At 60.9% G+C, this 14,016-nt stretch overlaps 5 protein-coding genes across 5 annotated transcripts; all 5 read right to left on the reverse strand.

The window, feature by feature from the left end:
* Positions 1 to 901: 901 nt before the first annotated feature.
* Positions 902 to 4,288, reverse strand: LMXM_31_2700 (conserved hypothetical protein; the record flags this gene model as incomplete). The annotated part of the gene is made up of 1 exon (XM_003878068.1): positions 902 to 4,288. One exon carries the CDS (start codon positions 4,286 to 4,288, stop codon positions 902 to 904), a length of 3,387 nt encoding a protein of 1,128 aa, XP_003878117.1.
* Positions 4,289 to 5,935: 1,647 nt separating this feature from the next.
* On the reverse strand, positions 5,936 to 6,340 carry LMXM_31_2710 (putative ribosomal protein L27; the record flags this gene model as incomplete). The annotated part of the gene is made up of 1 exon (XM_003878069.1): positions 5,936 to 6,340. One exon carries the CDS (start codon positions 6,338 to 6,340, stop codon positions 5,936 to 5,938), a length of 405 nt encoding a protein of 134 aa, XP_003878118.1.
* Positions 6,341 to 7,290: 950 nt separating this feature from the next.
* On the reverse strand, positions 7,291 to 7,740 carry LMXM_31_2720 (conserved hypothetical protein; the record flags this gene model as incomplete). Its single annotated transcript, XM_003878070.1, has 1 exon — positions 7,291 to 7,740. The coding sequence occupies one exon, from the start codon at positions 7,738 to 7,740 to the stop codon at positions 7,291 to 7,293; it is 450 nt and encodes a 149-aa protein (XP_003878119.1).
* An 820-nt stretch (positions 7,741 to 8,560) lies between these two features.
* LMXM_31_2730 (conserved hypothetical protein) lies at positions 8,561 to 11,575 on the reverse strand (the record flags this gene model as incomplete). Its single annotated transcript, XM_003878071.1, has 1 exon — positions 8,561 to 11,575. One exon carries the CDS (start codon positions 11,573 to 11,575, stop codon positions 8,561 to 8,563), a length of 3,015 nt encoding a protein of 1,004 aa, XP_003878120.1.
* A 1,091-nt stretch (positions 11,576 to 12,666) lies between these two features.
* Positions 12,667 to 13,050, reverse strand: LMXM_31_2740 (conserved hypothetical protein; the record flags this gene model as incomplete). Its single annotated transcript, XM_003878072.1, has 1 exon — positions 12,667 to 13,050. One exon carries the CDS (start codon positions 13,048 to 13,050, stop codon positions 12,667 to 12,669), a length of 384 nt encoding a protein of 127 aa, XP_003878121.1.
* Between the last annotated feature and the right edge of the window lie 966 nt (positions 13,051 to 14,016).

Genomic DNA, 14,016 nt, shown 5'->3' on the forward strand with positions numbered 1-14,016 from the left:
CCAGTTGGAGAGGTGGATGCTGCACTAGACTGAAGCAGTGAAAGAGGATGAGGGGGCGACTTGACAGAAACAACTTTCTGCACCGCGACGTTGGTGTCCGCGTGCGCGATGATGTTTATGTGTAAGTTATCGAATGGGTGGAGGCATGCCCGGTGGCGGCACGCATACGGGCAAGCGGGGAACAGCGTGGAAGGTGGTGGGCAAGACGGGCGAGAGACGAAGAGAAGCGCAAGGAGAGCAAAGAAAGTGTGAGAGGTTCGCAAAACGAGGCGACGCGTGTGTCGGCACGCACACCAAGACAGACCGAGAGACATGAGGGCCTGGAAGTGGCGTAGGTAGACAAGGTGGAGCTTTCCCGCAGACAAAGGAGACCAGCGAGCGGTGGGTTGTTTCGGGGAGCTAGGCGGTCCAGCAAGCAAGCCTCCTTGCGTGCGCATGGCCCGCGAGTTATCCCCTCATCGACAAGCGGAGTCGACAGGAGCTGTCGCCCGTCCCGCCCCGCCTCTCCTCTCCTCACCTCTCTTCTCGCAAGTCATCTTCGCCGTCGATTTCCATACGATCTTCGCCAAACCGGGCCCACAACTTCGTGCTGCATGTCTTCTTGCTCCGTTCTCCCGCTGCCGTTGTCGTGGTTGTGTGAAGAGCAGCACGCCTGCGACGGCTGCCGAAGGTTCGGCCAAAAGAGAACAAGAGAGGACTCGTTTGGTGGAGTGCCCACGGGTGGGCGTGTGTGGCGATGGGTGAGTCGCTGTTCGTGTAGCTCGTGTCACACGTGAGCAGGGGGAGGGAAGGGGAGGGGGGAAGGAGGTGCTCCTCTCGCAGTGCGCCAGTCCCACAGGCGCACACGCGTACGCTAATGCAGCCATGCGAGCCTTCGCGTGCACAGGAGCGTTCCGTGCGCTCACAGCAGGGACTTCAGCAGCCGCCTCTCCATAGTGCTGAGCTTCTGCATGGTCGCCTTTTCCTCGTGGAGTACCTGGTCCTTCGCAGTATCACGCACCTCCTGCAGCACAAGACGAGCTCTCTCCGACAGCAGCGTCATTGTAACGGAGGATGCAGTCCCCGTCACCGGCACCTTCCTCTCGCCGTTCCGTGGTGGTGACGTCCCCTTGCCCAATGACGTAGCGGCAGCCGACGCTGTGGGCGCAGACAACAGTTGCGAAGTGTACCACCACACCTGCAAGCAGTCCTGTACCCGCATCGCGCCCATCTTCTTCTGAACGAACCGTAGCGCCGGCACCGCCTCTGCCTCTCGTCCTTCCGCAGCGAAGTGGAGAGCAAGCACGGTGATGTCGAGCAGCTGCTGCGGGTTTCCGAGCAGCGGCAGCATCCTCTTGTGCTCCAGGTTTGCCACCAGACGTTCTTCCTCCGCGCTTCCACGCGGCGGCATTCCGCTGAACCGCAGCCCGCACACCATTTGACCCCACAGGAAGGTGTTTGGCCGCAGGCTCGGCGACCGGGCAATGTCCTGTAGCCGCTCGGCGACACGCGCGCCGGCCGTTTCGATCAGCTGCGCGAACGCGCTCGTCAGATGAGACCACTCCTCCACCGTGAAAGCCCACTGCCCAACGCCGGGTGTTACCGCGCCCCCTTGTGTACCCTGCATTGATGGCGCAGAGCCGGTCCACAGCACCGAAGAAAGGTGAAAGTACTCCGTCACGCATGGCCAGTACCAGTTAAGCCGGGCGAGGTCAACGAAGAGAGAGCGTGACGTGACAAGCCGCTGCTCCAGTGTCCGTATCGTCTCCAGCAGTAACGCTGTCGAGACCCCGTCTGTAGGGCCCCCAAAACGGCAGAGGGACGCGAGAAACTCCGCCAGAGACGTTGCGGAGTTAATGGAGCGGAAGGAGTCGCTTGGCCGCAGCGGCGGTGTGCAGAGGCGGTTGCCAATCTCTGCCAGCACCGCCTGCACCGCCGGATTCTCGTACTGGCGAAGTTCGACGAGGCCGTTGAAGCAGAACACCAGCTGCAGGAGCGTGAGGCGCGTGAGTTCCTCCAGTGTGGGAAAAAACTTCCCGGGCACCAGAGCCCCATCGCACGGCGCCTTGACAAATCGCTGGCCGTTCACTTGCCCGAGGCTCTTCAGCAACGTCACCTTCGCAGCAGAACTCAGCGCCGTGCCAAGCTCTGGCAGAGCGCGAACGACGCCGTGCACGACGTGACGGGACTTGACGTGGTGGCGAGCCACCACCACCATCACATTCACCTGCTCGACGCTCGACAGAGAGCGTCCCTTCAGGTGCCCCATCACTGTGATGTAGGGTGCCTTGGCGCCCACACCCATCCTCGACAGAGACAACAAGTAGCGGACGAGCTGGGATGTGTGCACCTCCCCGAGAGTGCTCTGCAGCGGCCCTTGCAGCTGGTCATCGAGCACTCTCATGAGGGCTCGCCGCTCCTCTGCGACAACACGCACAACAGACTCACGCAGGCTAGGTTGGGTCTCTGGCGCACTGCTCAAGCCCGCCGCCGAAGAACAGAGACGGAGCTGCTCCTGCTGCTCTTGTTGGTGACGCATCTGCAAAGCTTGATCGGTATAGTGCGCCACGACGAGTTCGTTGAGCACGTACACACAGTCCCTTGCCGTGAAGCCGGTGCTGCAGGTCATAATCAACCCACACAAGGCGCGGTGCTTACGCGCCATGTCGGCCAGCGTCAGCGGAGAGCAGCGATGCAGCACATCCCTGGACTTGAGAGCAACTTGACCGTCTTGATCAAAAGGGATGGAAGGCTGCGATGCCGCTCCCTCCGTCAACGCACCGGGCACGTCGGTGGCGCAGGGGGTGTAGACACGCCAGTAGAAAACAGCGGTGGCGACGTTCGCTTGCTCGCGTGAGGACAGCTCTCCCATAAAACGGAGCAACACCGACGCGGACTTCTCGATGGCGCTTGCAAGCGTGGCACACAAGTTCAGAACATGTCCCCGCACCGCGGTGGTCTGTGCCGCCGCTTTTGACTTGTCCCCAGAACCCCAGTCAACGTGCCCTGCGCGTTTTGGCATATCGCTGTCGATGTATGCATCCAGGGCCGCCTCTGGAATCGTGCCGAGTAGCGGCAGCAAACGTGTCCGTGCGTGATGCACGACGGCGGGGTCGTTGCGACCGGCATCGTAGAGAACTGAAGAGAGGCGGTGCAGCAGTCGTGCGTAAAGGCGAACACACAGCGCAGCATGCGCCCACGGTTGACCTCGCACCGAAGTCAGCGAAAGAAGATCTGCGAGCGCGCTGGCGCCACTGGCCAGCTGAGGCACCGTGAAGTGCTGAACATCGGCATTCACCAGGCCCTGCACAACGGCCAGAAGAAGCGCGTTGTCTGTGAGTCGGAGCGTCGTTAGACGCGTGAGCCACGCGCACAGCTGCGAGACAGACAGTGACGGCACGGTAGTAAGTGCGCATGCAAGTAGATCCGGGATAAGAGGATGGCTGGCGTCCAGCAGCATGACCCCATCGGCCGCCTCCGGCGGCGTATCGGCTGCTGTCTCAGCATCCTCCCCCGTCGAAACAGCCGCGCCGCGGCTTTTCTCACGGTGGAATGGTATCAATGGCGCAGAGGATAAGGATGGCGAAGGGGAGGAAGCGTTGTCGCTTGAAGTCGACGGCCGCCGCACCGTCAGCACGTCGACCAGTGAGATGAGCTCCTGCTTGCTGAAGGTGCTGAGACGGGCCTGCACCACGCGCAAAACATGCTCAAGCGAAAACGTTGCCCATTCAAAGTTGCTCGCGCTCGGCCCACCGCCATGGGCTGCATCCCTCGCGGAGGCCGAAGGTGAGGCGGCGGCTTCGACAGTGACTCGCGCCACACCAAGCAGGTCCACCGGCCGCTCCACGACGCTTGCCAGCGCCATCGTCCGCTCCCGAACCTCTTCTACCAGCCGCGAATTCACGAGCGGCGCGCTGGCGTCACAACCGACGTAGGGCCTCAACTTCAACAGCGCCTCCATGACCAACACAGTTTCAGTGGCGGTGAGCGTGTCGGCCACTTCCACCAGCTCCGCCTGCACGCACTGCACGGTGATTTGCAGATCTTCGTTCAACACAGTGCGAAAGTCGCAGGTCTCACTGACAGCAGAGGCCAGCGCGTGCAGCACGTTTGCCTGCGAGCGTGCATCAGCGCCGCCGCACAGTTGCCTAACTATAGGGAGCGCGTTAAGCGCTGGCGAGTTCGAGGACACGTCGAGCAAGTCGAGCTGACGAAGAGCGTGAACCGCCATACCGACCTGATTACTCGACAGCACTCCAGGTGTGCACGCGCGGCGGAGAAGCCGGCGCAACTGCACCTGTGCCTGCATGACAGTGGCGCGCCGGCACTACGCTCTACTGTGTTACGCGCACATGGAGGTGGGGGAAGATGGGAGGGGGGCCAAAACAGAAGGTGCCGCGCTCCATCACAGAGACGAGGCGAATGTGAAGCAGAAGGGAGTGGATGAGTAGACAGCGGTGGGCAAGCGCGCGCCTACACAGAGTAAGCCACAAAGCTGTGTTGTGCGTGTATCAAGGCCCGTCCTCTCGCAGAGCTAACACGAATGCTGGCGACGGCAGGCCCTGTGAAGCGCGCCACAGTACTGCCGAGATCCCCCAGAAAAAGCAGACCAGCCAGTGCCCTCTCCTGTGACCAAGGGGCTAACACCAACGGGCACCCCCACACCATCACCTCCCACAAGCATACACGCATACGCGTTGGCCACGCAAGTGCCACCACGCGGATGCGTGTACCACCTGACCGGGTAAAAAAAAGACTGGACAATGGCGGGGGGGGGGGGGGAAGCGTGCAGGATAGGCGCAGCCGTTGCTCTCTCCGGAGGAAGAAAAAAAAAACGGGGAGAGATGACCGAATCCGGGCTCCTCCCTGGTGGACCGCTCCGCATGAGTGCGTTGCAGGCTGTCCGCCCTGCCTTCATGCTCGACCTTGTGTTGTGTTTTGTGTTTTGTTTTTACGTCGCTTTTTTTTTGTGAAGCACGGAAAGAAGAAACGACCAAACGAAAAGTAAAGAGAGGGAGAGACGCGCAGGTGCGTGCGAGCCGGTGCGGCTGCACGCACCTGCAAGAACGGCAACGCCACGGTGAGACGAAAAACGGAGGCAGTGAACACACGCACATACACATACACACAGAGAGAGAAGGTAATGCAGCGCCTCGCGAAGAAGCAGAGAGCGAGGAGGGAAGATACATGCAAGCAGCTCAAGAGACCCTCTTGATGACGAAGGTCAGCACCACTGCTCTGGCGGTGCAGCGCTAATGCCACGGCTTGCAGCTCATCACGGAAGCGCCTCTCCCACTCGTCCTTTCTCTTCGAGCTGTCATCCCCCGCTCCCCCTGAAAGAGCGCGTGTGGGCGTGCGCTGAATCGCTTTCACCTTTCTTTGTCCTTCTCCGTCGCCGGTTGCCGCACTCGAAATTACACGCGCAGACACATCGCGAAAAGACGGTCTGCCGCACCGTATCCCCCGCCGCCACCACGCCGCGCCCCAGTCGCACACACAACGCGCATGTCAAGGCGCATTGGCAACCGCCTTTCCTTTCTCCTGTTGTTTTTCACCCCACGCACGCGTGAATGTGCATTTCTCCGCCGAGTCTCCCGGCTCCGCCTGGCTCTACGGCGCGAGAGCAGTCGCACATGCACGCCAAGAGCGGGAGAGACGCACAAAGCCGCATCACGCTGAGCGCAGAAGAGGGCAACAGAGCACATCCATGAAAAAGGCGAACGCGGATGCGTGTACGACGAGCCGAGTGGGAGGCCACGTCCAGGAGGAAGCCGGGCGTCCACGAGAGCGCCCATTCGAATGCCCTGTGGCGGCGTGACGTTAGTGTCCTTGTACAGATGGGTTGGGAGGGACAGAAAAGGCATCCGTGCACCCCTTCGGCACTTTCGAGCCTCCAGATCGGCCGTCCGCCGCTCGCTCCAGAAGCCCCTCTCAGCTTGCTCTGTGCCTCCGCAGCTTAGAAGCGCAGGCGCTGGAAGAACCACATGCTGCTGCCGGCGTTGTAGCGCGCCTGGAGCACGTGCCTCACCAGCCTCTTCGAGCGCGAGCGCTTCGACGCGTCAGACACGTTGATCTTGCCGCGCAGCTCCTTCGACATGTCCACGTTGTAGCGGGTGGGCAGGAAGTGCTTGTGGTTCACAACGCGCAGGAACACGCCCACCTGCGAGCGGCGCGTGATCGTCTGCTTGCTCATCCCGCGCACGACCTTCTTCGGGTACTTCTTGATGCCAGCTAGCAGCGCGCGGCCGTACGGGCGCTCCTTCGTCACGACGTCAGAGTTCTGCACGATCACCGCCTTGTGGCCGGCGTAGCGGCCAGCCGTCACAATGACCACCTTACCGGGCTTCAGGAACTTCGTCATCACGTGCGGAAGAGGAAGAACGATGCGAAATGCTGAAGAGGGAGTCAAAAGAGGTGCGATGCAGAGCAAACGGGTAGAGAAGCGAGCAGCCATACAGCGGCGCCGTTGTCAGCGCGGGCGACGTGTGTGTGTGTGTGTGAGAGATAGAGGGAGAAGGTGACGGAAAGGCACACCAGCGCACACACACACACAGTGAGGCAACGAAAAGCATCGGAAGACATGTTAGACGAGAGGCAGAGAGACGGACAGTGAAGAGGGCACCCCCGAGGAAGGAGAGAGTCGAGAGAAGACACCGCACAGCGCAAGGTCGACGAAAGCGAAGACGAAAATGCCGCGCAAGACGTTCGTCAGAGAACAGCGGCAGGCCTGAAAGGAGATGGGGGAGGAGGGCGACGTCAGTGAGACCTTGCTGCCCCCCCACCCCCTCTCTCACCGTAGAGGTGCGTCGAATAGCAAAGATGCGTACTCGCTTCACACGCGTATCACACATCCCCCAGCTCAAGGGTGGACTGTAGGTTTCCTCGTCTGTACTGTGATTCGTTTCGGAAAGAGATAGCTGCTGCGCCGCAAGCAGCCACGCAAAGACACGCCATCACAAAGGTACACATTCCAAGGCGTACGGGAGTGCGACCAGCCGGACCTCAGCTCCACTCCAAGTACGAACGCGCGCAGCGAAGACAGAAAGCCAAAAGAAAAAAGCAGACGCACGCCAAGCAGGAACACATCCAACACGTAGTAGCTACAGGGAGGGCACGCAAGGACGGCCCACGGCCAGCTCTGTTGGTCGGGAGTGCCCGCCCGGCAGACATGTGCACGCACGTTGTGCTGCGCTGGGAGAGGGAAGGCAAGACCTGCTCACATCGGACCAACCTGTCGCGGCTCTGCATCCCTCTTCGGCATCACACACACACAAACAAGGCATCAAGCGCTGGTGGCGTGAGGGTGTCTTCTCACATGCGCTGATACTTGGCCACCGTTGTCCTAATGGCTTCGGTGAACGCAGGGATGCGAATGGGCTGGCCAATGCCGGCATCGTCCACGGTATGAAAAGGGTTCTTGGTCGCGAACTCCGCGTACAAGGCGTGGAGCTCCTTAAACAAATTCGTGCACTCCATCGTGCGGTTGTCGGAGAAGAGCACAAACTTCACCGAGGTCGGGGTCTCGTAGACGTGGATGTTGTGCTCCTCGCACTCGACCAGGGTCATGCAGGCGCTGTCGAGTGGGTCGGCGTTCGGCGTCAGTTGCTGCGACATGCCACAGGTAGAGAAGAGAACGCTGGACAGGGTCAACTGCATATCCGGGTTAGCCCCAAGTTCGCCAATGTTTTCAGGGCTCGTGAAGGCCGTCTTGGTGATGAGCTGACCGGACTGATTGATAATCCACAACAGATGCACCACCATGGCTGCCGGTGGTCGTAGTGATGCTGCTGACGAGCACTGCTACACCTGAGACGACTACTGCTGCTAATCCTCACCTCGACAGCCAATCATCAGTTCGTCAAGCCCGAGGTGTAAGATAGCAACAAAGCAGGCAAGACAGTGAAGGAGAGGAATAAGGGATATGTGCAGGCCTCTAAGCGTGAGATGGACGTCCAACAGCGGAGCAGTGAACAGGAAGTGAGAGGTGTGTGTGGGGGGGGGGGGGGGGACATCGTCCACACACACACACACCTCTATCCCCTCCTCCTTCCGCAGACGCACGTGTGTCTCGACGTGGGCGCGGGTGGTTTTGGTGAAGAGGAAGACAGGGAGTTCGCCGTGCACCGCCATCCGATTGACAGAACGTTTTACACACACACAAACGAGAGTGGCGACGTCAGCTTTTCGTCGATGCACACCGTTGCGATACGGCGCTCGCCTGCGTGTGCACCCTTGCCCATGCATATCTTCATATATATATATATATATATCCGTTTTTCCGGTCTTAGTCCCACAGAGGTGGTGGGGCGCACCGTCTCCACCATTAACGGCACGTTACGCGAGGGTAGTGTAAGGAAGACGAAAGAAGATGCCGTGAAGAGCGCGCTGCAGGCGGTGCGGTTGCCTCGTCCTCGAAAGTGAACAGCACCAGCAAGCCTCTGCCCTGGACTGCTTCTTGCTACAACTCGAGAGTAGAGGGAGGGAGAGGGAGTCTGCGCGTCCACGTACTTTGCACACACACACACAGGTGCATCGACACCGGGCAAGCAGGCGGTGGCGCTATGCTACATGCTCTCATGAGCTAGTCCCACTGAGGCAGGGGATCGTACGCTAGCAGCCAGTCAGAGCCGTCCCTCGCCTCACTCCATTGCAACTGCGTCTCGAGCGCTGCCGCATGCGTGGCAACCGTGCCCGCTGCAGCGTCATTGGCGCACCACACAAGCAGCGTCAGCTCACTCGTTCGGTCTGCGTCGCTCTCACTCGCCCACTCCTTGCCCGGCTCCACGGTCAGGCAGTGCGACACAACGTCCAGGTACACAAAGCCCTGCGTTGAGCCCCGGGTGGGTACCCACACGTCGCCTTGCGCAAACAGCAGGCGACACTCCCCCGCCGCATAGAAGCAGTCCAGCGCTCCTGCGTGGGTGAGAAAGGCAAGGGCGGCAGGGGCAACAGGCACGCCGGCGGGTGTGCGAACCTTCATCTCCTTCAGGACCGGCGTGGCGTCGGCGTCGCTGGCGCTGCCGCTCTCCGACGGCGTTCGGTCGCACACGGTGAAGGGATGGCGCGCCTCCCAGCTGTAGAAGAGCATGAGATCAGGGTTTGCTCTGCAGCAGACCTGCAGGACACCGTGCTCGCCGCGGGAAAGCTCCTTCGGCGGTACCATCGTGATGAGAGCATCCGAGACGCGCACTGCGGAGAGAAGAGAGTCCAGTCGCGCCTCCACCTCGGAGGCGAGCGCCCCGCCGCCGAGCTCGGTGATCGACGTCGCCACGTGCGGCAGCAGCACTGTGAACACCTGCGCCGTCGCATGCCGCTTCTCTGTCAGATGCACCAGGTGTGCCTCGCAGAAAGTCTCCGCGTCATCGTGCCCGCCAAGCAACAGCAAGACGTGCCGCTCGCCGCGCCACTGAGCTTCTGCGGCGATATCCTCGATATATGAGGTGGCCGTATCTTCGCCGCACGCGAGTGAGCAGCTCGTGGGCAGCGCCTGAGTAAGCAGCGGTGTCAACTCAGCCGCCGCACCACCGGGGCATACAATCACGTAAAACTCGATACCAGCCAGCGTCTTGGGACGCTGCCCGGCCCGGGATGGAATACCAGTCACAGTCGCCTTGGGCAGAGCAGCACCAACAGCGGCGCCACTATGTGGTTTCACATCCTCGCCGAAGAGGCCGCACCCCTTGACGGGAGTGTACAGCCCAGCCTTGTGCGCCCGCTCCAGGTGGCGCTGTGCCTCCTGCAGCGCCTCACGCTCTGCCTCCGTCTCCACCAGCGCCAGTGCGCGGCTAAAGCTCACCCAGTCGTACGGCTCCTCGGGCTCTGGCGCGTCCTCGACGACATCGCTGGCGGCGCCGCGTGGAGGGGGGCTGATCGCCAAGGCAGTGTAGATGGTCACACACCGTGGTCCGACGTGATCCGCGTCGGCCGTGGCTGACGTGGGGTAGTAGACGACAGGCGGCAGATAACTGGGTAGGAAAAAGTTATCGCTGCTCACCTCACAGGCGTCGCAGAGGGCACGCACGGCGCAGTCCATGCACGACTCCTCGGTGCGGCTGTGAGGCGCAAAAGGAATACGCATGTGTGCGTCCATCGCGTCTCCCACGTTGCGCACCAGCGCACATTTTCGGCCGCGAATCAGCAGCGCACCGTAGTCGTGTGCAATGCGAGAGGTGTTATAGTGCACCGGAATCTCCTCGATGGAGCTGCCGGCCGTCATGGAGTGCAGCACCTCCGCCTTGGTGAGCGGCCGCGCCTCCTCGGCGCGCAGCGTTGTGCGGCCCTCATTGTCACGGCTCAGCATACCGGCGACCGCCACCGCAGGTGGCCTCCGCTGCTTCGCTTTCTGGTCAGTGGATGCGGCTCGCGCGTGCCACGCGGCGAGTGTTGAGTCCGCTGCGACTACCTCCGGCAAGTTCGTCACCTCCACGCAACCGTCCGTCGTCCCGACCAACCCGGCCCCTAGGTCTAGCACACGCCCCTCCACGATGACGCGCACCGGATCACACCAGTTGGCGAGGCCGTGGAGACCACTCACCAGCATACTGACCGCGCTGTCGCTCACTGCCGCATCTGCGCCGTGCTCGTGGCTACCGCCGCAGCCTTCGCTGCCACATCGGTAGCACGACTCCACGTCACCTGCGGAATCACCAGCAGCAGCGTCATCCGCGCTCTCCTTGAAGTCACTTTCCTTGTCGCTGCTGTCGGCATCTTCGTAGTCATCCTCATTCGCGGCGTCGTCGTAGCCGAGCGTGTCGAGCGGGCTCAGCCGTGGCAGCTGCTCCACGCTCTTTGTCTGCTTGCTCAGTACGAAGTCGAGTCGATACACCCGCGGTGCCGCATAGCGCTGCTGCACGTCGACCACCGTGCCGTCCGCCGCCGCAAGCCCCGCCTCGCGCGCGACGGCCGCGAAAAGGGACGGCCCCAAATCTGTGGTGACGCGAAAGGATGAGATGCGGTGATGCACGTCCTGCAGCGCCGTCAGCCATGCAGACCACCCAGGAACCTCTGCCTGCTCCTTGAGCAGCACGATAACCTCTGGAAGCTGATAACCGCCTACGGCGGGGCGTTTGATCACGGCGTTCGTCATGGCGGTGAGGGCGCTCAGTGAGGTGGGGCACAAGAGCACGAGTCGCTGCACGAGTCGATCACGGTGGCCCAGCGTCTTCTCGCCCACAAGCACGTACTTCATCGCAAGGTGTCCCGACACCCCGGCCGCCACCATGGTGGCGTTGTGTGGGTTCAGCCGCGTAATGACGTTGCTGAGCCGCTTCAGCAGCGGCCCAACAGCGGCGCCGTTGACGTGTTCCTCTTGATCATACGTGGCGATACTGCTAAGATGGGTGGTGTCGGCGACGTAGACGGCGTGCGTGGTGTTGGGGCGAGCCTGGAACACCACCGTGCTCAGTGGCTCCCACTGAAGGCATGGGTGTTGCGGAGTCGCTGAATTCTTCGACTTGAGGATAATGAGCGGCTCCTCGGGGGCAAACACAACCTGGTAACCGGGCCGGGTGTTGGCGAAGGCGAACAGACGGACGCTCGCGTCACGGGATGTGCCGACCACGTGCTCCTGGTGCTGCTGCTTATCTGCCCGACTCATCTTCTAGAAGAGCACACACGGCGAGGGCGGAGTGCGGGAAGGGATACACGCGGCGAGGGTGGAAGACAGGCGGCGAGACAAACAACTAAAGGAGAGCGCACACGCGTACTGAGTTACAGAGACAGAGGGAGAAGAAAGTAAAGCGCAACGTTGATGGATATCGAAGGCAAAGACACGCACATCAGCTCCCGCGCAACGGCGGGGGACACGTCAATCACCCGTCGCCTCGCTCACACGCGTAAAGACGGAAGAAAGAAAAGTGCGCGGCAGGGCCTCACAAGAGGAGGGTCCGAGGAAAGGAGATGAGAGAGGTGAAAGGTGCGTCCAGGGAGGGGTGGCGCAACCATGCGTGCCTTCTAGCTCAGCAGTAGGCGGGGAGAGACAAAGCCCAAGCACACACGGCCATCTGAGCTTCCAACGGTGCTAGGTGGTGTGGTGGACAGGAAGAGGAGAGGAAGCCTGTGTTCGCGATGGCGCCACCGCTGCGCCAAACTCAGGTGCCTCGAGGCTCACAAGACGAAAGAGCATGTCACCACTTTCGCAAGGGCACCTCACATCGTGCTTGTCTAGCCTCCCTCATGTGCGGAGGGGATGATGGCGGCTGCTACTGCTGCCTCTTCTGCGGAAATAAGCAAGGGTCCAAGCGCTAGAGAGAGAGGGAGAGGTGCAACGCAGCATCGCTGATTCCTCGTCCCTCGTCGATGAAGGCAGGGCCTGGAAGGCTGCCTCGACGCTGTCTATCTGCCGTTTCCTTTTGGCTTCGTCGCGTGCGCGTGTCCATGCAAGTGGCCGAAAAACGAAACGACAAGAGAGATGAAATTGAGGTGCACATCCGGCCATCAAAGACTCGCTCTTGCCCCTCGATACCGCGTCCTGCGCAACGCAGCTGGAGAGCACACACGCACACAAACACACACACACGCAGGCCGTGCCAATCACAAGACGTGTAGGAGTGACAATACAAGTGGGAGAAGCCGACGGCGACGCCCCGTCGCCCTTATCGACCTCTGCACCTTCACCACACGCACTGCAGGTGACAGATACGGCTGCGCTACGCTAAGCGCACAATCAGTGCCGCCGCTCTTTATAGCTCACACATACATGAGGTCTGGCCGCACATCGCCATACATATGGTAGAACGCCTCCCACCCACCACGCAGCACATACACGGCAGGGAGCACGTAGCCGAGTTTCTTCTGTGCCAGTGCGAAGCGGTTGGCTCCCTTGGGGCCCCGTACGAGCGACTGTGCACAGTGAAAGACGGCGACCTCTTTCCTCTCTTCGAAGAGCGTCTTGGCGAGCTTCTCGTACATCTCTTCCGTGCAGCTAATCGTTGGCATGCTTATCGAGTTCACGATGAAGCCGCAGTCTCGATCGCTATCCCTGCAGTCTATCACCGCGACCTTGGCGAGTGAGCTGGGTTTGTCGAGCAGCTCCACCAGCTCCTCCGGCTTCATGTACGTGTAGATTGCCATTGCGACGCAACCAGGTGAGGTATACAGAAGAAGAAAAGCGCATGAAGCGGCACCGGTGAATGGCACTCACTCACGCACGGCACATTGCCACAGTGGGCAGGCTGTTTTCTTTTGTCAGGAGCACGTCGTGGCCGCCACCGAGGGACGCGGAAAGTCGCCGTACGGCAAATACAGGGCACGACTACCGTCGCCGTGTTCGAGAAGTAGCACACTAAGAACGCAACAACGAAAGTAAAAAGAAGACAGCGAGGCGGCAGACAAGTACGTGCGCCAATGGCAAACCTTTTCGCATTAAAAGGGGTTCCGCTGCATCCTTCCCGTGTGCCCACAACGTAAAGTTAGAGCAGCGCACATGCAAGGGGAGCAGAACAGCCACGCATTCGTCTCTTTTGCGTCCGGGCGCACTACTTTCGGCAGAGGATGGGTCGTACTGGTGTGTTGGCGCGCCACGGCAGCGGCAGCGCTGTGTTTCCCACCACCGCCTCATTTTTTGTTGTTGTTTGTTTCATGGTCTCTCGGATAGAACGCAAACAGAGAAGGCCTTGTCGAAACCGACTGCTCTCTCCAGCCTGGGCCCACACTGCCGGCGTTCCTCATCCCCACCCACCCCTCGAGGGCAGTGCGGCGTCGGGGCGAAGCGCACGAGCGCCTGCCTCTCCCTCGAGCTATCCAACAAGAAACCTCAGAGAAGAGGAGATCTGGCGACAGTGCAGCCGCCTCCTCCGCCTCCCGTCACAGGTGAGTCCCAATGAGCTTTGCTTTATTTTTTTTCTCTCTCCCTGCACTGTGCTTGTTACGGTTGCTCTGGTGCGTTTTTTTTTTGGTGCCTGACCGGGGCGGTTGTCCCGTATGCGGTCCCTCTGCCTGTGTCTGTGCCTGCACCTGTGCTTGTCTGTGTGCCTACACTTCTGGCAGAAAGCGGAGCTAGGGAAAGGGCGCGAGAAGGCCAGAGACGCGAACAAGGTA

The sequence above is a fragment of the Leishmania mexicana genome, chromosome 31 (genome assembly GCF_000234665.1).
Source record: "Leishmania mexicana MHOM/GT/2001/U1103 complete genome, chromosome 31".
Taxonomy (NCBI): Eukaryota; Euglenozoa; class Kinetoplastea; order Trypanosomatida; family Trypanosomatidae; genus Leishmania; species Leishmania mexicana.